At 57.9% G+C, this 19,495-nt stretch overlaps 3 protein-coding genes across 3 annotated transcripts in view; 1 reads left to right on the top strand and 2 right to left on the bottom strand.

Annotated features, from left to right (window-relative positions):
* LOC117868719 (sialic acid-binding Ig-like lectin 5) overlaps positions 1–277 on the bottom strand; it is a 38,173-nt gene extending 37,896 nt beyond the window's left edge. The window contains exon 1 of the mRNA XM_034754912.1: positions 181–277. Within this exon, the coding sequence (XP_034610803.1) occupies positions 181–277 (97 nt within the window). The remainder of the gene's footprint in view (positions 1–180) is intronic.
* An 896-nt stretch (positions 278–1,173) lies between these two features.
* LOC117868583 (serine/threonine-protein phosphatase 2A 65 kDa regulatory subunit A alpha isoform) lies at positions 1,174–15,942 on the top strand. Its single transcript, XM_034754656.1, has 15 exons — positions 1,174–1,306; positions 6,089–6,179; positions 6,641–6,741; positions 6,953–7,185; positions 7,587–7,734; positions 7,920–8,075; positions 8,378–8,492; positions 9,067–9,137; positions 9,569–9,703; positions 10,034–10,207; positions 10,709–10,769; positions 12,740–12,894; positions 13,061–13,203; positions 13,484–13,575; positions 14,269–15,942. Exons 1-15 carry the CDS (start codon positions 1,229–1,231, stop codon positions 14,283–14,285), a joined length of 1,770 nt encoding a protein of 589 aa, XP_034610547.1. The 5' UTR covers positions 1,174–1,228; the 3' UTR covers positions 14,286–15,942.
* A 1,567-nt stretch (positions 15,943–17,509) lies between these two features.
* Positions 17,510–18,448, bottom strand: LOC117868720 (chemokine-like receptor 1). The gene has a single exon (XM_034754913.1). The coding sequence runs from the start codon at positions 18,446–18,448 to the stop codon at positions 17,510–17,512; it is 939 nt and encodes a 312-aa protein (XP_034610804.1).
* Between the last annotated feature and the right edge of the window lie 1,047 nt (positions 18,449–19,495).

Here is a 19,495-nt window from a genome sequence, read left to right on the forward strand (position 1 = left end):
GGGGGAGGGGGTTCTGACCTGGGGCAGGGGGTTCGGGGTGCGGGTGGGGGAGGTGTGGGGTCTAGGAGGGAGTTAGGGAGGGGGAGGGGGTTCTGACCTTGGGCAGGAGGTTCGGGGTACGGGCTCTGTCCGGGCGGCACTTACCTCAGGCGGCTCCCGGGGCTCGGGCAGGCTCCCTACCCGGCTCCGCGCGGCTCTCGACAGGGACCGGCATGTCCGGCCCCAGGCGCCGGGGCGGGCAGGGGGTCTCCGCATGCTGCCCCCGCCAGAGCGCCATCGCCCCACGGTGGGCGTCATGACATCATTGCTGCTGATGTGATGTCACAGTGGGCATTGTGACATCATCACTGGTACCATGGCTTCATAGTTTCTGCGTGACAGCGTCACAGGCATGATATATCGTATCAGAGGCTGTTGTGCTGTGACATCACGGTGTGTTATGACATCATCAGAATCTGTGTGACATCATTGTGGGGGGGGGTTATGAAGCCACAGGTGGATGACCTTATCACTGGCTAGTACTGTGAGTGCCGTTGCCATGGGGACGGATCCAAGATGGCCGACACCACTGTTGCTCGGGGCAACGCGTATGCACTCCGCCCTCAGGGCCCGCCCTCACCACCAAGTTGAGTTGCCCTACACCCCCACTCAAACCGACGGCTCACTTAGGGGCGGGATTTGATGTCTGTCACTCGAGGAAAGTAACAAATAGGCTGGGAGATTGGGCAAGAGGAATGGAGATCGAAGCCAATAGTCTGATGGGGGAGGCGGGTTTAAGGGTTTTTATCCAATAGGATTAAGAAGGAGGCTGGATTGACAGTGACACAGTATCCAATGGGATTGGAGAGCAGGCAGTCCTGGGTATCGTTCATCTAATTGGATATTAATAAAGGTGGGATTAGGTCGGGGAATTAGCCAATGGCGTTATGGAGGAGACGGGGCGACTGCACCGAGAACCAATGAGTATAGAAAATGGGCGGGAGGAAGGCGTGGCATTAGCCAATAATAATTCAGAGGATTGGTTAAACTCTCAACCAATGGGATTCCAGTCCAGATTCGGGTGCCAGCCAATGGCGTGACAGGAAGGGCGAGGCTAGTGCCAAAGCAGCCAATGAACTGCGACAGTAGGCGGGACTATAGTCGCCGCCAGCCAATGAGCGCGGAGCCGCCCCTGCAAAGCGGCCGAGGCCACCCCGCGTTTTCCTTAGTACCGGAGCTGGGAGCTAAAATGGCGGCCGCCGACGGAGATGACTCGCTCTACCCTATCGCGGTGCTGATCGACGAGCTGCGCAACGAGGACGTCCAGGTGCTGGCCGGGGCTGGGGAGGCTGGGCTGCGGGGATCCGCACGGCGAAGGGAGCCCGGGGTCCGGCGTCCAATCACAGGCCGCCTCTCATCCCCAAAGCCGCGCTGCGGGCGTGAGAGGAGACGCCTGATTGGATGGGAGTGCCACATTGGGCTGAATGGGAGTCTGGGGGCCAATGTGTGTGTGCGGGGTTCTCTGACCCCCCCCCCTCCCCCCAACCACCCCTGTGGGTCTGATGAGATATAGCCGCTGATTGGCTGAACGTCTCCCCCATTCATGCCAGTGGGGTCTCTCTTCGTGGGATCAATGACCCCTGACCCCTGATTGGCTGTGGGGTGCCCGTAGAGCCAGTCATGGGGTTTGGCTCACGTGACCTGGGGTGTGGTGTGAGGGGGTGCCTGGCTGGCTCCTTCCCAGGTATGTCCCCTATAGCCAATGACAGGCCATGCCTTATCCCTCAGGGGTGAGGTGGATGACAAGAGGTTGCTGATTGGCCAGATTTGGGGGGGGACATGGTATACTGGGGAGTCGGGGAGCCAATCAGAGAAGCTCTTAAAAGCGTATTTTGCAGGCTATACCCCGATATACCACTGAGCGGGGGCTCCATGGGGGATTGGCCAAAGGGGGCTCCCCTGTGTTATATAGAGTCGGGGTGGGGCCTGTGAGAGCCAATCCTTAACCTCTCTCTGTGATTGGCTGGGGGAAGTTTCTGTCTTGGGGAGCTTGGTCTGTGGGAGCCAATCCCTGCCACTGGCCTGTGGTAGATCTGGAAGTGACCTGTGGCAGCCAATCCTGGGCGTCCCCTAGGAGATGGTGAATGTGGCTGGCCTTGGCACACCCCAAGAGAGTGTGATTTACCAGAGCCATTCCTAGGGCTTCCTTGTCATGAGTACCTTGTGGTTGGTCCTTACTAGCCTCCTCCATGACTAATGCTGGCCAAAGCTTGTAAAAACCAATTTCAGGGCTCCCCTCAACAAGCTGCTGCATGCAAGTGGCTGGGAAAGGCTGTGGTGTGGTGGGGGCAGGCCCCCCCCCCAGGGGACCAATACTGGGATTAGCCTAGGAAGCAGCTGTGTGATTGGCTGGAAAAGTTCCATATAACCATGGTATATATGGGGAGAGGGCACAATCCTCTGATCTCTTCCTTTTTGGGGAAGAGGGGGCTCGGGCTTGGTTCAGGGGGTGCTCCGGTAGCTTATGAGCTCAGGCTAAGGATGAGGGTGGGTGAGGATGGAGGATATGGGAGCAGAGGTGAGGGGGTTGTCTGTGGGGTGAGGGGGCCTGGGGGGGGGGGATTTGATCAACATATGGCATTTTAGGACCGCCACAGGGCTCTAAGCAGGGGTGGGCAAACTTTTTGGCTCGAGGGCCACATCTTGGTATGGAAATTGTATGGTGGGCCATGAATGCTCAAGAAATTGGGGGTTGGGGTACAGCAGGGGGTGAGCGCTCTGGCTGGGGGTGTGGGCTCTGGGGTGGGGCCAGAAATGGGGAGTTCAGGGTGTGTGTGGGGGGCGGGCTCTGGGCTGGTTCAGGGGGTTGGGGTGCTGTGGGGGGGGTGAGGGCTCCGGCTGGGGATGAGGAGTTGAGGATGCAGGAGGGTGCTCCGGGCTGGGACCGAGGGGTTCGGAGGGCAGGAGGGGGGATCAGGGCTGGGGCAAGGGGTTGGGACATGGGAGAGGATCAGGGGTGCAGGCTCCTGGCGGCGCTTGCCTCAAGTAGCTCTTATTCGGAAGCATGGCCAGGCAGCTCTGCACATTGTCCTGTTTGCAGGCACTGCCCCTTCAGCTCCCATTGGCCATGGTTCCCGGCCAATGGGAGCTGTGGGGACGGCGCTTGGGCCAGGGGCAGCATGTGGCTCCCCCTGGCTGCCCCTACGTTTAGGAGCCGGAAGGGGGACATGCCGCTGCTTCCGGGAGCCTTGCGGTCTGGGGCAAGCCCTGGACCCTGCTCCCTGGCGGGAGCTCGAGGACCAAATTAAAATGTCTGGAGGGCTGGATGCTGCTTCTGGGTCGTAGTTTGCCCACCCCTGCTCTAATCACATACCTGTGAGGATGTACTGGGGGTGGGGTGTCTGTTCTATGACGGGGCCTTTTCTACCTGGCTATCTCCGGGGTGTGGCTCCCAGGGTGGGTATATCAGGCAGAGTAGGACTGGCCAGACAGGATGCCCCAGTGGTGACACAGCAGAAGGGGTGTGGGAGTAGATCTTGTGAAGGGGAGGGGCTCTGGGCTGCATGTGAGGGGGAGTGTGATTTAGGGGTTGGAGCAGAGGGAGGCCTGAGAGCCAGGATTTCTGGGTTCTCTCCCTGGCTCTGGTAGGGGAGCGGGGTCTAGTGCATTAGATCACACGACTCCTGGGTTCTGTTCCCTTCTGAATGTGAACATTGGCCCAACTTCTATGGAGAGTGGCGTCTGTGTAGATTGGAAGGGGGACCAACCTTCTCAGGGATTGCCTGGATTAGTCAGGAGGGTGTTAAACTAGTAACGAAAGGGGAGGCTAAAAAGAGGGAAGATACGAGCCCTGAGCACAGAATTGAGATGTTGAGAACAAAATCAAGGAACGGAAGGGCGGGAAGAGAAGAAATTCTTGACTTGCCTTTACTGCAATGCTAGGCACCTGGGTTACAAACCAAAGGAATTGGAATTACTTGTTTATGAGCAAAAGCTCAATCGAGGTGGTATTATTATATCCCGGTGGGATGATTTGCACAACTGGAATGTTAAGATCATTGGTCATAAACCAGTGGTTTTCAGCCTGTGGGCCACAGATGCCTGGGGGTCCGCAGACTATGTCTAAGATTTCCAAAGGAGTCCGTACTGCCATTTGAAAATTTTTAGGGGTCCACAAATGAAAAAAGGTTGAAAACCCCTGTTATAAACTATTTAGGAAGGATCGAGTGGGCAGGAGGGGCGGGGCACTGTCAAAATGGCATCACCTGTTTCTGAATCACTGATAACTCGGAAGAAAATAATCTTGAATGCTTATGGATAAATGTCCTAACAGAGGAAGCACAAGATGCTATATTAGTTGGGGTTTACTATAGACCACACTGGGGAACAGGAGGACAGATCTATAATGTGCAGGGGTAAAAAGTGTGCGATCCTGAGAGGCTTCAATCTGATTGACGTATGCTGGAGCGCTCAGGCTGCCAGTACTAAAACATCCTTGGAATTTATAAGTTAGAGGACCATTTCCTAACTCAAAAAGGGTTGCATCCAACGTGGGGGAATTCTATATTAGAGACCTAAAAACTAGTGGTAACTTAGGTGCAAGTGATCATGATTTGATCACATTTATAATGTACAAACAGACCAGTGAAGGCCAGACCAGTGAGAGATTTTATTTGGTGCTTTAAAAGGGCCAGTTTCACAAAGCCAAAAACAGTTGAGCCAAATCAACTGGGGGGGAGGAGGGGGAATTGAATTAGGAAATGTGACTGATAATAAGCATTGTTTATGAACCCCACTGGATGCCTGAAAAGCCCCAATCAAGGAAGAGAGCCATATTGGTTTAAAAAAACAAAACAAAAACCCCATGTGATTTAGAAGGAAAGTGAAGGCAGCTATAAAAAATAATAAAACAAAGAAAATATATAGCAGTGGAAGAAAGGGGAACTGTAGAGAATTGATAAGGGAAGCAAAGGGGCACAAGAAGAAATGTGTGTGTCCAGAAGTGTAATCGCTGCCCTTTGACCGTCTCTTGCATGTCATCAGTGCTGTTCCCAGCAGGGCAGGGGCCAATATCAAAAAAGTTGCCCTCAGGAGGGAGGTCTGAGGTAGCCGCAGTCAGAGATCAAGAGTTGAAATCAATTCTTGTCCCAGCAGCGATGCTCATGTGGCTACAGGGTTGATAAAGAGTGATGTGTTTTTATTTTGTTTAAATTAGAATAACTTTTTTTCAAATAAACTTGCTTAAATGAAATGAGTTTTATACGTTTAATATGTTCAGGCCTGAACTAAGGAGTCTCTTAAAACTTTTAAATAAAAAACAAATGCTGAATCTGTGCATCTGTCGCAAACTTTGACTGAATGGCTGCTTTTCTATATAACGAAAGAATCGGGGGAAACATCTAACTTCTGCGGTTAAGCTCTGTAAATATGCCTCAGTGGGTCATCTACTGTATTAAGGACTTGCTCCTGTGGGGAGCCGAGGACTTGCTCTTCTGCGTGAGAGATTATTTAGTACAAATAAATTGTACATGCTGTTTTGTGTGTGTAATTAAATTCCACTCGCCGTCCTAATGCAGCTCCACATAAATCACGAGAAAGAAGTGAATTAGCTAGTGAAGGAGCCACAGATCAGTCACTTTTTCTAACGTATTACAAATGTCATTAATAAGCATCTGAAAATACCGTGCTCTAGAATTGCTTAAATCAACGTATATAGTTAATGTCCCCTCCTAAGCAGCAAAAAGATATACCAAGTCTAGGCTGACGGCTCCATTTAGCTGTAATTGACATTTTTTAATGGTCCCATCAACCAGGGCAAATGCGCCTTTCTTTAGAACATCACTGCAGTCCAAATGGAAAAGTGATTAAACTTGATGATTGAAATCGAGGCTTCCCACCTGGCGATTTAACCACGATTTAAAGCGAGGCAATTGAAATCACCCAGTGGAAAGCCTGCATTGCAAATTGTCTTGCTTTAAATCGCCAAGTGGGAAGCCTGGATTTCAATGGGGATTCAGATCACCAGGGTCTGACCTAGGTTTTCGCCCAGCGTCCCCCTCCCCTGTCTGCACCGGTCGCCTGGTTCTCACCCACGCTCCTCTCCACACAGCTACGTCTCAACAGCATCAAGAAACTCTCCACCATCGCCTTGGCCCTCGGCGTGGAGAGGACCCGCAGCGAGCTCCTGCCTTTCCTCACAGGTAACCAGAGGGCTCCAAACTGGCCTCCAGGACTCCTGGCTTCTCTCCCCGGATCTGGGAGGGCAGTCGGGCTAGTGGGTTAGAGCAGGGGGCTCTGGGAGTCAGGACTCCTGGGTTCTACCCCCACTTTGACCTTGGGTAAACTACCTCCGATGGCTGTGTTTTTTAAATGGTGGATAGCAACAGCCAGCACTGGTGGCGGAGGGCAGGGCTGTTGGTGTGTGTGGGGGCAGGGGCCTTGCAGGGCTGGAGCGAGGGCTGTAGGCTTTCCACCCCCCTTCAGGGCAGGAGTGGGCTCTGGAACGCTTCTGCTGAAACCCTGTGTCCAGGTGAGTCAGGGAGACAGCGCCCTGTGTGCAGTCAACTAGCGGCTCTCGATGCCCCTCTGAACCCACGCGTCTGGCTTTCGAAGGTGTCCACCACCTCGTCCTCTCCCTGCTCACCCGCCGCTTCTCTTGCAGACACGATTTACGATGAGGACGAGGTGCTGCTGGCTCTGGCTGAACAGCTGGGGACCTTCACCGCTCTCGTTGGGGGACCCGAATATGTGCACTGCTTACTGGTAGGTCAGACCCCTGCCACCTAGGGCATGGAGCATCATCATACGGGCACTGGGGGGGTCAGGACACCTGGGTTCTCTCCCCAGCTCTGGGAGGGGAGTGGGGTGTTGTGGGTTAGAGAGGGGGGGAGGTGGGAGCCAGGACTCCTGGGTTCTCGCCCCACTCCAAGCCGGGGTGGGATCAGTCCATCCCTGATCTCACTGCCCCCCGCAGCCTCCCCTGGAGAGCCTGGCGACGGTGGAGGAGACGGTGGTCCGAGACAAGGCGGTGGAGTCGCTGCGCGCCATCTCCCACGAACACTCGCCCTCGGACCTGGAGGGACACTTCGTGCCCCTGGTGAAGCGCCTGGCGGGGGGCGACTGGTTCACCTCCCGCACCTCGGCCTGTGGCCTCTTCAGCGTCTGCTACCCTCGCGTGTCCAGCTCGGTCAAGGCAGAGCTCCGGCAGTGAGTGAAGCCCCTATGGGGCCGATCGTGCGGCTGGGGGAGACCCTCGCAGGGCTGAATGCGGGGCTGGGGGAGAGCCCCTGGGTCAGTGGGACCCCCCGTGGGCGGATCGCGGGGCTGGAAGGGACCCTGGGTCAATGGGACAAGTCCCTGTTATCTCTCATAGTCCCCTTCATAAATGGGATCAGTCTCCAACACACACACAATCCCTCCACTCCGATTGGAGGCAGTTGAGATTCACCCTCCTTTGACTGGTCTGATCCGGGGCGGGATACCAAGCTAGATGGGCCCCTGGGGCTGATCGGGAGGGGGTGGAATACTGGGCTAGATGGGCACCTGGGGCTGACCCGCCGTGACAGGGAGGAGCTGTTACAGGCGTCTCACTCCCCCGTCCCCGGCAGGTACTTCCGGAACCTGTGCTCTGACGACACCCCCATGGTGAGGCGGGCGGCAGCCTCCAAGCTGGGCGAGTTCGCAAAGGTCCTGGAGCTGGAGCATGTGAAGGGCGAGATCATCCCCATGTTCTCCAACCTGGCCTCCGACGAGCAGGTGAGAGCCGCGCAGGGGAGGGAGCTGGGAGCCAGGACTCCTGGGTTCTCTCCCTGGCTCAGGGAGGGGAGTGGGGCCTAGTGGTTAGAGCAGGGGGACTGGGGCCCAGGACTCCTGGGTCGTCCTCCTGGCTCTGGGAGGAGAGTGGGGTCTGGCGTTAACCCATCCCTGCCTCTCGCCCGCAGGACTCGGTGCGCTTGCTAGCCGTGGAGGCTTGTGTCAATATCGCTCAGCTCCTGCCCCAGGAGGACCTGGAGACCTTGGTGATGCCCACACTACGGCAAGCGGCCGAGGACAAATCATGGCGGGTCCGGTACATGGTGGCTGATAAGTTCACAGAGGTGAGCGCTGCTTCCCTCCTCGCTCCAGTGATCTGTGGTGACCTAATGTTGCGTGGGCTAGCAGGGGGCTGTGAGTCAGGAGTGAGGGGCACTGGTAGAGCTTTGGGGGAGGGGGGAGCCCAGGGCTGGGACTGCCGGTGGGGATTGAGATCTGTGCACAGTGTCGATGCTTGTCAATTTCCCCTGTGCTGAAATTGACGGGCTGTTGTTGATCTGGTGACTCCCCATCTGTCTGGGTCCTGGATCCCTGGAACGCTCTGACATGTAGATCCCCTGCTGACCCACTGCCCTTCCCCCCACAGCTCCAGAAAGCCGTCGGGCCTGAAATCACCAAGACCGACCTGGTGCCGGCTTTCCAGAACCTCATGAAGGACTGCGAGGCCGAGGTGCGGGCTGCTGCCTCCCATAAAGTCAAAGGTCAGCCTTGGTGCCCCCTCTGTCCATGTGGGAGGTTGGGATCGCCCTCTGGAAGGACCAGAACAATCTCTACGGCCAGAGGGGGTCATTGTGGGGAGGAACTTTTGGGTAGGATGGATGGATGGGGGTTGTGGGTGAGGCTGAGTGTGGGGGATATAGTCTCCCCCAGGGACTGGCTGGGAACCCTGTGGCCGGAGCCCTGGGTAATTGGCTGGAGCTGGGATGGTCATACCGGTCTCATGGACTGGATAGACAAGAGGGGGTGGTCCTGCCCTGCCGAGTGTGGGGTATTGATCTCGGCTGATCCTGGCCCCTTGGGGGGGGGGGGGGGGGGAGAGTCTTATTGGGAGGGGAATGGATGGTGGGTATGATCCTGGCCCTTTCCCCTGCTGGGGGGAGATTTGGGAGGGAATAAATAGATTTGGGGAGGGGGGGGGCAGGTCTCTTGCTGCATGTCTGAACTCCCGTCCCCTGTGCCCTGGGCTGAGCTCCTGAAGCAGCTGGCCCCAGCCCCCCGTGGGAGCTGCTTCCCCCTCGTTAACCCCTCGCCCTGTTCACCATCTGCCCTCCCCAGAGTTCTGCGAGAACCTCTCGGCCGACTGCCGTGAGAACGTCATCATGACCCAGATACTGCCCTGCATCAAGGTACGGGGGTGGGGGGGGGGCTCGGCCTGATCCCCTTGCTGCTGGCATCCCCCCCATGGGGGGAAAGTGGATGGGTGGCAGGGGAGCATAGGGGCACAATGGGATGGGGTAAGCATGGTGTGGGGGGGAGGAAGATGTGAGAATGGGGGGCACAGGATGCAGTGGAAGGGCAGGGGAGCATGGGGAGAGGGATGTAGAAGGCCTGGGGGGCAGGGGCGTAAGGGGATGGTGGGGGGAGGGGTCAGGGGTGCCACCAAGGACAGGAGTGTGAAGGGTAGTGGATGGAGTGGGAGGTTTTGGGGGTGCAGGAGGCATGGGGGGCTTAAGGGGAGTACAGGGGGTTTGGGGGGGCAGCCCTAGCAGTTCAGTGCCATCAGGCTGGCGTTAGCCCGTCTACATTAACCCCCCCCACCCCCCTTCTCCCCGAGCAGGAGCTGGTGTCAGACGCCAATCAGCACGTCAAGTCGGCTCTGGCCTCCGTCATCATGGGGCTGTCACCCATCCTGGGCAAGGACAACACCATAGAGCACCTGCTGCCGCTCTTCCTGGCCCAGCTCAAGGACGAGGTGAGTGCCCCACCCCAGAGGTGGCTGCATTTCGGGGCCGCTGTGCTCCTGTCTTGTTGGTATCGATTTTTCTCTTTGGGAAGAGATGTCAGTGGGGTTTAGTGATTAGAGCATGGGGAGCTGGGAGCCAGGACTCCTGGGTTCAGTTCCTGGCTCTGGGACAGGAGTGGGGCCTAGTTGTGGGGGGATGGGAGCACAGGACTCCTGGGTTCTGGCTCTGGGGAGGGGAGTGGGTCCCAGTGGTTACAGCATGGGGGAGCTGGGAGCCAGGACTCCTGGGTTCCATCTTGTGTGGAAAGCCTTTGCTCTGAGCTCTACCCCTCTCCCTAGTGCCCTGAGGTTCGGCTCAATATCATCTCGAACCTGGACTGCGTCAATGAGGTGATCGGCATCCGGCAGCTGTCGCAGTCGCTGCTGCCGGCCATCGTGGAGCTGGCCGAGGATGCCAAGTGGCGCGTCAGGCTGGCCATCATCGAGTACATGCCCCTGCTGGCTGGGCAGCTGGTAAGGAGGCCATGGGGAGCGTGGGGGCTTCGGGATCAAAGGCCTGGAAGGATCAGGCCCGGCTGGTGGTGTCTCTTGCTAAGCAGGGAAACGCCTGGTCAGGATTTGAATGAGAGGGTTCAGGCTTCCCACTTGGTCAGGACTGGCCCCGGTGCCCCAGCATAGCACTAGGGGGCGGGGTGGGGGCTCTCCCCTGGCAGTCAGAGCTAGCCCCGATGCCCTGGGTGGTGCTAGGGGGCACTGTGGTGCAGGGAGCTCAATTCATCGGACCTGGAGTTGCTGGGAGTTAGGACTCCTGGGTTCTCTCCCCAGCTCTGGGAGGGGAGTGGGGTCTAGTGGGTTAGAGCAGGGGGCCTGGGAGACAGGACTCCTGGGTTCTCTCCACCAGGAGCATCTCATCTGTGAAATAAGAACAGTGCCTGTTTTCCAGGGGCCCTGTCTCTCCCACAAAGTCCCGGGTCTGGCACAGAGTTCCAGGACTAACAGTCTCTTCCTTTCCAGGGGGTGGAGTTCTTTGATGAGAAGCTGAATTCCTTGTGCATGGCTTGGCTGGTGGATCATGGTGAGTGTCGCTCAGGGGACCCGCCCTCCCAGGGCTCCCCCTGTGGCCAGTGCTGGCTCCAGGGCCCTTGGTTTGAGTGGGGACTTCACCGCTGCAGGGTGGAGCTCCATAACTCTGACCGAGCAATGGTGCATCGTGGGAGATGGGCTCTAAGGTCCTAGAAGGCAAAGGCTGGTCTTGAGACTCACGCGGAGGCTGGGTGTCCGGATTCCTGGGCTCTGTTCCTGGCTATGCCATGGACTGGGGTGTACCCTCCAGCAAGTCGTGGGTGTGCTTAGAAATCAAGGCTCTGACCCCTTCCTTTGTTCGTTTAGAGTGCGCTCTTCAGGGCCAGAGCGGTCTCTGGCGGTGTCTGAGCAGCGCCTGGCACTACAGAGGCTGTCGAATACAAACAAATTAACCTCACTGATTAATTGCCCTTTTGGTCTATTGGCTTATAAGGGCTCCCAGATCCTCTGCTTGGGGTTTTATAGCCCCATCCACTTGATCCTAGCTGTCGCAGCCACATGACACTGACAAGATCTAGGTCACTTTCCCCCAGGGAAATCCAATTAACAAGAGTCTGGTCAGTTTCAGGACAGCTTTGCAGTTGACTAGGCTCTTCAGCTGTGTATCTCAGCTCCATGCTCTGGGGTGAGCAAGACGTAGTCCGTTTCACTCTGCCACTGCTCTGGAGGGGGATGGGGGGGCTCTGCAGGGGGAAACCACTCCTGAAAGGGGTTATGTGGGGGGCGGGGGAGGTGAGAATTCCCCTCAGCTGCAGGGCAGTGGGTGGGACAGAGGGCTAGAAATGGAGCATCCTAGGCCTGCGTGTGTGATTCCGCTTGGGGTGAAAATGGTGGGGCATCCTCAGCTCTAGGGCACCCCTTGTATCTGGACATGGCATTGCATAAGACTTTGCCTCTTGTACCCTACACGTACCCCTCCGGTGGCTGTTTCCAGTCCCAGCCGGGGTCTTCTCCCAACTCCATCTCTGGGGAGTCGGTGGCTCGGGTCTCCGCCTGTCCCTTCACTCCCCTTCCGAGATAGCAAAAGGTCCTGCTTATGCCTAACACAGGTGCCCAAATTAATAGTTCAGCCCCTTTCGGGCTCCACTGAAATCCTCTGCTGCTTTGCCTGGCCCAGCGTCTCTCGCCTTGCGTCTTCCCCAGCAGCGTTCTCCCGCTGCTTCCCTTCGCCAGCGACTCCTGCAGGTCATCTCTTCCTGGTCCGTGTGGGCCCTGTCTCGGGACTCCACCCCTCCACTCCCCCCAGAGCCTGCTCTGCTTCCTGGGGGTGGCTCAGTCTGGCTTTCTCAGGTTCTTCCCAGAGGGGAACCACCTTGTCCCCACCAGAAAAATTCCTGTGAGAAGTAAGGCCCAGGTCCAGACTGGAGGCCTCTCTGGAAGATGCTCTTAGCCACACACAAGTTGAAGGACTCAACGCAGGGGGAGCTGGAGGAAATGGAACAGCCTTCGCTATGCGGCAATCACACCGGATGATCTAATTCCGCACTTCTGGACTTGGATCATGCAAAAATCCCAGCTCTTGTTTAAGAACAGCCACTTCTTGGCCACGAGAAACCCCGAGCCCTGGGGCTGGTGGGGATTTCTAATGGCATCTGATGGGGATTGTTATGGACAGTCAGTAGCTCTTGTGCGGCAGGGAAAGCTGAAGCAGAAGGTGCCAGTGTTTTAAATGAGAATTCCCAAAAACACAGAGGGAAACCTCGCCAAATATCATGTTTTCCTCAGTGTTTTGTGGGGCGGCTGCCGAAAATGGGGAATAAACAGGGCACCCGGTGAACGTGGGCTGGTGGGGGCAGGGTGAATTGTAACCCCTGCAGACTCAAAATCCAGAGGGTGACTCTTCCTAGCCCAGATCTCAGGTTGGAGGGATCGGGGTTAGCGTGCCGCTGTTGGTAGCCAGCAGCCAGGATTGGCCCAGAGCCCCGGCCACCCCCGGTGATGCGTTTTCTCCTCCCTTCCCAGTCTACGCCATCCGGGAGGCAGCCACCAGCAACCTGAAGAAACTGGTGGAAAAATTCGGCAAAGACTGGGCCCACGCCACCATCATCCCCAAAGTGCTGGCCATGTCGAACGACCCCAACTATCTGCACCGCATGACCACGCTCTTCTGCATCAATGTGAGTGCCCCTCTGGGGGCAGGGGGAGCCCAGATGCCAGGGGGTGGGGGGGGGTCTAGGGGGTAGACCGGGGGGGGCTGGGAGCCAGGACTCCTGGGTTCAACTCCTGTTTTGCGTGATCGGCACAGATTCAGCGCTGGCATAACGCTCTCCTCCTGTCCCCCAGGTGCTTTCGGAGGTGTGCGGGCAGGAGATCACTACCAAACACATGCTGCCCACTGTGCTGCGCATGGCGGGCGATGCCGTGGCCAACGTCCGTTTCAACGTGGCCAAGTCCCTGCAGAAAATAGGACCAATCCTGGACAACAGGTACAGCCAAGGGGCGGGGACAGGCCGGGCCAGGGGCCCTGGCACTGGGCAGGGTTGGATGGGGGAGGAGAGGTTGGGATCTGCTAGGGGAGTGGGGATGGTGGAGGCAGGGCTGGGGGCACTGGGGTGGGGAGGCAGGACTCTCAGCTGCCATTCGCCTCCACCTGAGCTGCTGTGATGGTAAGGGGGCGAGAATTCCCCGGGACAGGGTTCCAGTCTGCTCTGCCCCCCGTGTCTCTTGCTCTGTGGGTCCCTCTAACTGCCCCACTGCACCCCGCAGCACCCTGCAGAATGAGGTGAAGCCCGTGCTGGAGAAGCTCACACAGGACCAGGACGTTGACGTCAAATACTTCGCACAGGAGGCCCTGACCGGTACGGGGAGGGGCTGGGGTCAGGTTGCACACTCAGCCCCCTGGGGCCCTCCCTCTTGGAGGGCGTGGGGTGTCGCTGGGCCGTGCCCGACTGATTCAGCCTCGTGGGGCCCTGTGTGGTGTGGGGGTGGGGGGTGCTAGGCGGGGTCTGTAATCATTACCTCCTGTCACCAATCCTCCCCAGCTGTGGGAGGACTCAGACCTGCTGGGAGCGTGGGGTTTGGGGGTGTCTTGGTCAAAGACCCCTTCTCTGCTGTGTGCGGTGGGGTGACCGTAGCAGGGGGCTCCTTTATGGAGCAGGGAGACATCCAAGTGGTGTTGGGGTTCAAAGGGAAGGTTCCAGATGTCCTCTTCTCCCCCCGGGGCAATCAGCAGCCCCCCCATGTCTGAGTGAATTCCCTGCTCCCCTCTGATCGGTCTCTGTCTTGTCCCCCTCCCCCATGTCAGATATGGGGCAGCATTATATGATTAGGGCTCTGTTGGGGGGGGGCTTCTGGGTTTCCCCCTCTCTAACCCAAGTGTGGGGTGTGCCTTGGGGATACCCCATCTGGCTTCTGGGATTCTCCAGTTGTGGGGGGATGGGCCTGCAGGGAGAACCCCCCCCATCCAGAAAGGGGGGGGAAGGGCCTCTGGGGCTGAGAGCCGTGGCCCTGTGATCTGACCCCCTCTCTCTCTCTCTCTCTCCTCCCCACAGTGCTGGCGCTGGCCTGACCCTGAGGATGTGCCCTGTCGTCTCCCTGACCTCCAGCCGCTGTCGGCCCCTCGCTCCCCAGCCCCTCCCCAAGCCTCTGTGCATGTGTATGAACCCCTGTTGGGTGGGAGTGCCTGATGGCCCAATACAGACACCCCCCCCCCCCCATATTCCAATCAGCCACCTGCTCGCCGGGGCATCACTGCCCTTCCCCTTCCAACAGTTCATCTCCCGCCTGGTCACTCACCAGGGGCGCAGCACTCGGCCCCCCAGTATTCTCCCCCACTCAAACACTGCAGTTTGGGGGGCTGCTCGTTGCTCCCTGAGTCCCCCATCCCTGCGCTGCCTCTCCCTCTGGATGGCTTGTTGCATCCCTTCTCAGCAGTCCTTGCCCACCCTGTGATCTGAGTGTGAGGGGCACAGGAGGAGATGGGGGTGGGGGGGTCGGGGCTGCTTTCAGCTGGTTTTATGGAAGGCTCTGTCCGTGGGCTGTACTATTTCACAGCCACCAGTCTCCCTGCTCTCCTCCTTCCTCTTCCTTTATCCATCTGTTTTCTCACTCTCCCCTCCGCTGAAATCCGCCTCGTTCTCCTCTTCCCCTGCAGCATTAAACACCCTCCAGACTCCGCCTTGCCATCCTAGGCCCCCTTCCCTCCCAGACAGCCCCCCATAGCTCTGAGGGGGGGTTAGTAAATAGTGCTCGCCCCCCAAAATCAAAACCCCGAAGCGCCTCTCCCCCGGGGCAAGTTGTAAGCAGAGAAGAGACCAAACCTCCCTGTGGAAACAGGTTTCTTTAATGTCAGTTTTGGCGCTGGTCAGTTTCACGCTGGAGGGGTGGGGGGGGGTCTCCTTTGTCAGTTTCACCTCTGGGCAGGTTCATGCTGGCAGGCGCCTGCCTGATGCCAGCCTCAGGGAGGCTGGCAACACTTCTCAGCCCTGGGGCAAAGGGCTTTCAAATCCAAATGCTGGAGCCTGAAACCCCCTGGGGCGATCTCTCCAGGGTGTGAGATGCTGATTAGAACATGGGGCGGGGGGGCATGTGGCAGCAGGTCAGCCGACATTCTCAAATCCTCTGTGCCCATCAACCCTCACAAGGGTCTGAGCCCCTTTCCCCAGCCCCCATGGGGAGCTGGGTTGGGAGAATTAAGCTGGGATTTTACAGGCAACGTTTGGGGTGGGAGAGGAGGGTCATGACCATGATCTGGCTCATGGGGGGATAAAATCTGCTCCGAGTTCACCCCATGGCCTCTCAGCGGGGGTAAGAAAAAGCTCCCACCCTTCAGGTGACTGGGCAGGAATTAGATCAGGATTTCCCCTGGGTTCTAGCCCCATGGCAGTCAGTCCTAAGTTCTCGGGGGTTGTGCCCCTCACCTGGAAGGGGCGGGGCATCACAGAGCTGTCTAGTGGGGAAATGGGATGGTCTCCATTTGACCCCTCACACTCACCACGCAAACACCTGTGCCCCAGCGTGACCCTTCCCTTTGCTGCTGCCCTGGTGGTCATGCACTGAGCAAATACAGGGGGATCTGTACCCCCCACACCCTTTAACACAAGTCCCACCGTCTCCCCTCCTCCACACCGTAAGTGAAATGTCACTTTCAAGCTAATGGTTTTTTTTGTGAAAACTTGTTTTATTATTTTTTTTCTTCTCCATGATTAATAAAATGCTCGATCGTTCCTGCGTGGTTGTGGTGTGGACAGAGCCGCGGGGTTCTCAGGGCAGGGTGGAGGGTGGAGCAAAAGGATCTTAAAGTGCTGAAGCAACTTTAGGTGTGGGTGGGGTGCAGAGGCTGGTTATACGGGGATCCCTCACCTGCTGCTGAGATGCAGCCACCTCTGGGGTGGGGCACGGGCTGGTTATACAGGAACCCCTCACGCGGTGCTGAGATGCGACCAGCTCTGGGGTGGGGTAACTTTATCCAGCTCCAGAGGAAGGCAGCTGCAGCAGCTGAGACAGACTGTCATGGAAAATCCTGTGTCCCCGTGGGGACTTGTGGGCGGTGGAAAGGATTTGAGCTGGGGCTGGCAAGTCGAGGGCCTCAGGCCAAGCGCTGAGGGTTGTGTGACCCTTTCCCTGGAATTTGTCTCCTCCCAGACAAGTGCTGCAGGAGCCGGGGACCCCCTCTGAGCCAGTGAGTCCCCCAGCCTGGGGCTCTGCCCCCTATAGGGGAAAGGGTCTGTGTTCCATTTCCTGGGCCAGCCAGTCCCCCAGCCTGGGGCTGCACCCCTTAGAGGGGAAAGTCCCCTCCACAATCACCTGGAGATCAGCCTGTTAGGGTTAACAAATCCCTTCCTTCTCTCCCTGTAAGTACCGTGACTGTTGGGGGTAGAGACGGGTCTGTCACCCCTCGTGGGGCTCTTCGTACCCACAGCGGAGGCTGGCCCCTCCGCGAGAGCTGGCTGAGGTTTTCCAAAGGGCGGCGGCTGTGTCAGAAAACGCAGCTCGATTGAAATCGACACAAGCTGGGGAACGCGTCTGTTTAGAGACAATTCCCTGGCGGGGGAGGCAGGTCCAAACGGAATGGACTGAGCGGAGTTGTTTCATTTCAAAACGACCCTTTTTTTGGTTGCCGGATGGATTTGATGATTTTGCTGTTTCTAAGACAGGAACCAAAGCAGCGACTGACCTGGGTTGGTTGTGCAATGGGGGAAATGGAAAGTCCAAAATGGGGTCTATTGGGTTTTTTGTAATACATAAAAGGCAAACAAGTCCCCGTTTTTGTATTTTTTTGGGGGGGGGACGGGGGGCAGTCATGTTTTGGCCAATAGTCTATTTTTATATGATAAACAATGAATTGGTATTTTATCAATTGTCTCAATGCACCCAAACCAACCTTGGGTTTTTTTTTCAGAAATGTTGTGGCGAGTTTCACAATCTGGTATCTTTATATATCTCTTTTGTTTCCATTTCGGAACCAAGTTGGGGGGATTTCCTTCCAAAGCGCACTTGTGCTTCCTGGCCAGCTCCCAGCCGAGGCTGGTAGAGATAAGGCAGGACATGGGGCTTGAGATCTTGGTTCTAGCCACGTCTTTGCCCCCAGCCTAAGAGGAAAGGACCCGGGGTAGGTGACAGGGGAAAATGTCCATGTCCCAGGCAGCATCTCTGGCTCATAAGGGGGAGAGTGCCCCCCAGCCCACTCCCTGAAGCACAGCACCCCCTAGCACCACACGGGCATCAGGGCCAGCCCTGACTGCCAGGGGAGAGCTCCCCCAGCCGGTTCCCTGCAGTATGGTGGCTCCCCCTTCACACGTGAGTTGGCGGCGCTTCCTCGAAGGCTGCCTTGAAGGCCTGCACCAGCGGCCTCCGCACGGCGTCCTGGAACTCCCTCCCAGCAAAGACGTAGAGCAGGGGGTTGATGCAGCTGTTGAACATGGCCAGGCACTTGGAAAGAGGGATGGCCACCAGGCGGACGGCGCTGGGCATTTGGGCCGTGGAGATCCTGGCTAAGGCCAAGGCATGGTAGGGTGACCAGCAGAGGAAGAAGCAGAAGATGACTCTTGTGACCACCAAGAGGGGCTTGCTGGACTTGGCCAGCCTCTTTCGCCTCATGGCCACCACCAGGATGGAGTAGGACACGGAGATGATCACCAAGGGCAGGAGGAACTGAGAGAGGAAGATGAACACGGTCAATATCTCGGCCTCTTGGCGCCTCCAATCTTGGAAGACATCCAGGTTGCTGCAGGAGCTCCGGTTCCTCTCGAAGGAGAGCTCGGAGAAGAGGAAGGAGCTGGGCACGAAGGTGGCCAGCGACAAGGCCCAGATAGCGGCGCAGGCCACCCAGCTGAGCCGCGGCGTGCGGTGATTGCGGCACCAGACCGGGGCCACCACTACCACACACCGGTCCACGCTGATGGCGCTGAGCAGCAGGACCCCACTGCAGAGGCTCAAGCCGAAGAGGCAGTTGGCCAACTTGCAGGCCACGGAGCCGAAGGGCCAGTCCAGATCCAGGGCCAGGTACAGGACGGTGACCAGGATCAGAGAGGTGGAGGCCACGTCGGCCACAGCCAGGTTGAAGAACCACACGGTGTTAGGGGTCCAGCGCAGCTTCCAGCCTGTGACCCACAGCACTGCCCCGTTCCCGGCCGCCCCAGCCAAGAAAATGAAGCCGAAGGCGACAGCCGTGGTGACCTTCATGGCCTGGCGCAGTGTGGCCTCCCCAGATGTGGCGTTGATGGGCAGCATCGCCCTGCTGAAGAGACAGTGTAGGTTGTGAAAGGCCCTACGCTTGGGTTCTCTCCCTGGGGGTAGGATTGGGGGCTGGGAGCCAGGACTCCTGAGTTCTATACCTGACGCTGGGAAGGGAGTGGGGTCTGGTAGGTTAGAGCTGGCGGGGGCTGGGAGCCAGGACTCATTAACTGGGCCACCATTGAGGTCCCAGTCTCAGATGAATGCTGGGATGATCCGAACCTCCACCTCCACCATTACCCATGTACTAACTAAACTAATGGTTGTGGGCACTGTGTGTCCCCCTGCTGGAAGGAGAGTGTGTGTGTGTGTGTGTGTGTCTGTCTGTGTGTCTGTGTGTGAGAGAGAGAGAGAGAGAGAGATGGCTCCCCCCACCCCCGTCCCTCGCTCTAAGCCCCGCTCACTTAGTGACGCTAATGGGCGCAGTTGCATTGACCGCAAGCCCCCCTCCCTGCTTTGTTCCCAAACAACCAGCTGGGCCCAATGCTTCCATCCTAATGCGTCAATTTCCCAGCCCCGTGGGGGTGAGAGCTCAGCTGGGTGCTGTGCCGGCAGGGGGCCCAGGGGGCTGGCGTCGCTCGGCACTGGGCAAGGAGCCAGCTCCCCAGGCCCCCTGCCCCTGTGGGGGGTGGTTAGGGCTTGAGCATGGCTGCTCATCACTCCCGTTGGCTGCTGGGGCCCAGACCCCTGTGCCAGCTGGAGGTGGGGGCAGAGTGAGGGGTTGGGATGGGAGAAGGGGGAGGAGGTGGGGTGGGAGAATTGACTCCATCTCTAGCTCTGGTAGGGGAGTGGAGTGGGGTCTATTAGTTGGGGGTGGGGGCTGGGAGGCAGGACTCCTGCTTTCTATCCCCACACCTGAGAGGGGAGTGGGGTCTAGTGGTTAAAGGGTGGGGGATGGGGGGGGGGAGAGACTGGGAGCCGGGACGCCTGGGTTCTATCCCCAGCTCTATGAGGGGAGTGGGGTGTAGTGGTTAAAGGGTGGGGGGAGACTGGGAGCTGGGACTCCTGGGTTCTATCCCCAGCACTGGGAGGGGTGTGGGGTCT

Source organism: Trachemys scripta, chromosome 21 (genome assembly GCF_013100865.1).
Source record: "Trachemys scripta elegans isolate TJP31775 chromosome 21, CAS_Tse_1.0, whole genome shotgun sequence".
Taxonomy (NCBI): Eukaryota; Metazoa; Chordata; order Testudines; family Emydidae; genus Trachemys; species Trachemys scripta.